This window comes from Sinocyclocheilus grahami, unplaced genomic scaffold, assembly GCF_001515645.1.
Source record: "Sinocyclocheilus grahami isolate Dianchi unplaced genomic scaffold, SAMN03320097.WGS_v1.1 scaffold435.1, whole genome shotgun sequence".
NCBI classification, from domain to species: Eukaryota; Metazoa; Chordata; class Actinopteri; order Cypriniformes; family Cyprinidae; genus Sinocyclocheilus; species Sinocyclocheilus grahami.
Window position 1 is genome coordinate 706,194 of NW_015505614.1, and position 3,474 is coordinate 709,667.

The 3,474-nt window shown below is 34.9% G+C and overlaps 1 protein-coding gene across 2 annotated transcripts in view; it reads right to left on the minus strand.

Moving 5' to 3' along the window:
* Window positions 1-419: 419 nt before the first annotated feature.
* Window positions 420-3,474, minus strand: part of patl2 (PAT1 homolog 2) — an 11,698-nt gene continuing 8,643 nt past the window's right edge. For both annotated transcript variants that reach the window (XM_016233610.1, XM_016233611.1), the window contains exon 19: window positions 420-1,069. In XM_016233610.1, the coding sequence (XP_016089096.1) occupies window positions 1,036-1,069 (34 nt within the window). In that variant the 3' untranslated portion in view covers window positions 420-1,035. The remainder of the gene's footprint in view (window positions 1,070-3,474) is intronic.

Genomic DNA, 3,474 nt, shown 5'->3' on the forward strand with positions numbered 1-3,474 from the left:
TCTCTCTCTCTACACACACACACACACACACCACCTTTTTCTGTATACAAGCTACACCATTTATGTAGAGTGCTGTTTAGGGATGTGAAGAGTGAGAATTAAATGGAACACTTACTGAGCTTTACCACCAGCGATAAACATGTATCTTTTTGTTAAACAAGTAAATAACTAATTGTTTAGAGCACTCTACAACTCACGAGTATCAGTCCAAGTTGATTGTACCGCTGTCTATCAACGCGGTCGGTGTATAACACCATTGTGGTATTCACAAATTTGCTTAATGATAATGTGACCCAAGGCATTTGCCTTTAAACAGCAGTCAAGGCCACACTATATTATGAATAGCACAAATCAAAAGATAAGGTCTAAAAACAAACTGTTTCTCACATCTCTGATTTAGGCAATCTACATTGAGTCAGTTCCTTTTACACATTTTTATTTTTATTGTTTTTTTTTATTTGCATGTGCTCTGCAACAGTGAAAAGTACATATTAGATATGACACTGATCGAACGATTACAAAAATAAAATAAATGAAACCATACCGCAAACATCTTTCACACAAACATACTTTTGAAATTAACAGTTATCCAAATTAACACCCAAAAACTTTGAAAGACATAATTGGATTCTTAACAAAAGATGTTTTTATAAATCACAAATTAAACCAAACACCTTTAGTGCAACTGTACAATTACATCAACCCCAACAGCTCGCTCTGAAGACCTGCAGACCACAAATCCAACATGATTAGCTTTATCTGCGACGCACTTCATATATAGCTTTATATGGTCATTATTAATGACTGGATATCAGCCACATGTCAAAAAAGTGCTAATTGCCAATTAGTATGCAAATCTGACCTTGATAAGACTTAAAGATTAAGAGAATTAGGAGAAAAGAAATTTAGGGTTATAGAAAGAATACAGAAATTTTGGGATGAATGTGGTCGGTCACAAAATCCAGTTCAATTTAGGCTTAGCGTCATCCTACATTTCAGGTCATTGTAGAGAGTGGTCATAGGGTCAGTGCTCATTCATGATGCTACAGCCAGATATCCTGTAGCTGATCTGCAATCAGGAAAAAAAGAAAAGAAAAAAAAAACACTTTAAAAGATATGACAATAAAAGGTCAAGTGTGTCTTTTCATTAAGAGATAAAACCAAGTAAGCCATGTGTAGGTTGACATACTGAATCAATCAAAACATTGTGATGAAAGAATATTACCAAAAATTATCTACCAGACTTGGGGCCAAATGACACCCTTGGTATAAGCATTTAGTCCTCAAAAGGTTAGATTTTACTGCAATTCACCACACTAAACGTGTTTTAGTATTTTCTGCGCAGTTATTTTTAGGATACTACACAAAGTTTGTCTTTAACAGCCAAAAGTTATAAAAAGAGCTTTGGAAGGGGGAAATGAGAACTATTACAAACATGACTGCTGTTAAACCAGATGTAAATTAGTATGATGACCATATTCACAATGGTAAATAATTCATACCCCATATTTGCGGTATTGGCTTCTTCAGTCATCTGCATTTAGAGTTCAAATGTTTTTGATTTGATGGCGTCTTTTCTAGTCTCATTTTATAGAGTGGTCAGAGCCTTTCAGAGATTTTTTAATTTCCTGAAGCGCTAAAACCATTTAAACTCAATCAACATCAATTCATACAAAGCATACAAATAAAAAAAAGTTTAGATGAAAAAGGGTCTGCTGTTAGATTATTTTCACAATATTACAACTTTAATCTCAAAGTCGAAATTACGAGAATTAAATCGTAGCAATTAAAGTTATATGTTGTGAGTATAGCCTATATTGCGCATGCAAATGGCCCGGATTGGGAGCACCGGGAGAAGTTGCCAGGCCATCTGAATTTTTAATGTATGTGGAATTATTAGCAGATATCATACCATCCGTCATACTCACAGGGACAGTATGCTTGGAAATTTCACGTCTTCGATTGCATTCGTTATTTGTAGTGCACCAGCCACCCAATAATAACAATAAGCTTTGTGCTTTTGGTACTATTAATATTTAATGTCTCTGCTTTCAAAATCTGTCCGTTTTATCACGAAATACAATTAGAAGTGTTTTTCCTCTTTATTTGAAGTTATAGCATAATAAACGTGAAGGAACATCAGAAGGCAGGAGGAAAAATAATAAAAACAGTATAGCCTAATTTAAATGAAACTAATGTCTCACTGTAAACAAAGATGACTGATTCATGCGTCACGCCACATTGAGCATGTAAAAAAAAAAAGAAAAAGACTTTTTTTTTATATTTTCCTATAAAACTGACAGAATTTGAAAGCTAAGACTTTGGAATTTCTCCGGTGCTCTCAATACACAAATATAGGCTATACTTTCAAAATATAATAACTAATCTCGTAAATGCTACGACTTGATTCTTGTAATTTAGACTTATCGAAATATTTACTTTATTCTCGTAACTTTGACTATATTCTCGTATTGCTATCACTTTAAAGTTGTAATATTCAGAGGAAAGTCGATGAGAATCTTGCAATCCTAGTTTTTTTTTTTCTTATGTGGCACTAAAACGCTATCATAGCTTCTCACTAGGACAAACTGTACATTTGTAGATGTAGTTGAGAAAATTGTGTCTGCACCATTTCATTTTTTTTCCCCCCAAAATTGAAAATGGTGTCATTTTCGAACCCTCACGGTTGCTGCAAACCTGCATTCTTAGGTGGATCACTCACTAAAAGACTATAGTTAATTTTTTTCCCCCCATACAAAGTATGCCAATGGGCTTTAACATTGTTTGGACCTCAGTGTTCTCAAATGTGTTGCAGAGGTGGTGGTGGTGGTTTGAATTGACACTAGGGTGAATAAAAGTTACACAATTTTTATTTTAGACAAACTATCTCCTTATGGTGTCTGTGATTATGATGCAAGCTTGATAATGTTTTGCATAATGCATTTTGCTCTAAGGGCCACAATGGGTGCTGAAATATTTGAGAACCAATTTAGACGCATGTAAGGGGCCATTCAGAATGTGTTTAAGTAACATGCATTAGACGGACGTTTGACAGCTGCACTTGCGTCTTGCACATTTTGCTGCATCTCACGTGTGACAAGGTATACTAAACACAACACTCAAAGTAAAAAAAATATATAAATAAATACATGCTGGTTTGGAGCATTTGTTTCATAACCTAGTGCATTTTGTCCATTAGTTTGGTTTGTTCAGGCATAAGGACACAAATTATGTCAAAAGAATTGGTCCAAGACCCCCTCAACGATGTGGTTTCAGCCCGATTAAAAACAAACACTGGAGCAGTTCACTTGTGGTGAAACAGAACAGAAATGCTGCTGATCAATTCATCTTAATGGATGACAGCTATGGGAGGAATCCCAGAACATAAACTGGTGCACTCTGACCAATGAGAGGATGGTTTTACTCGCACAACTTGCATAAATTGATAAGCTTAAAAATGTTGCCTTGTGAAAG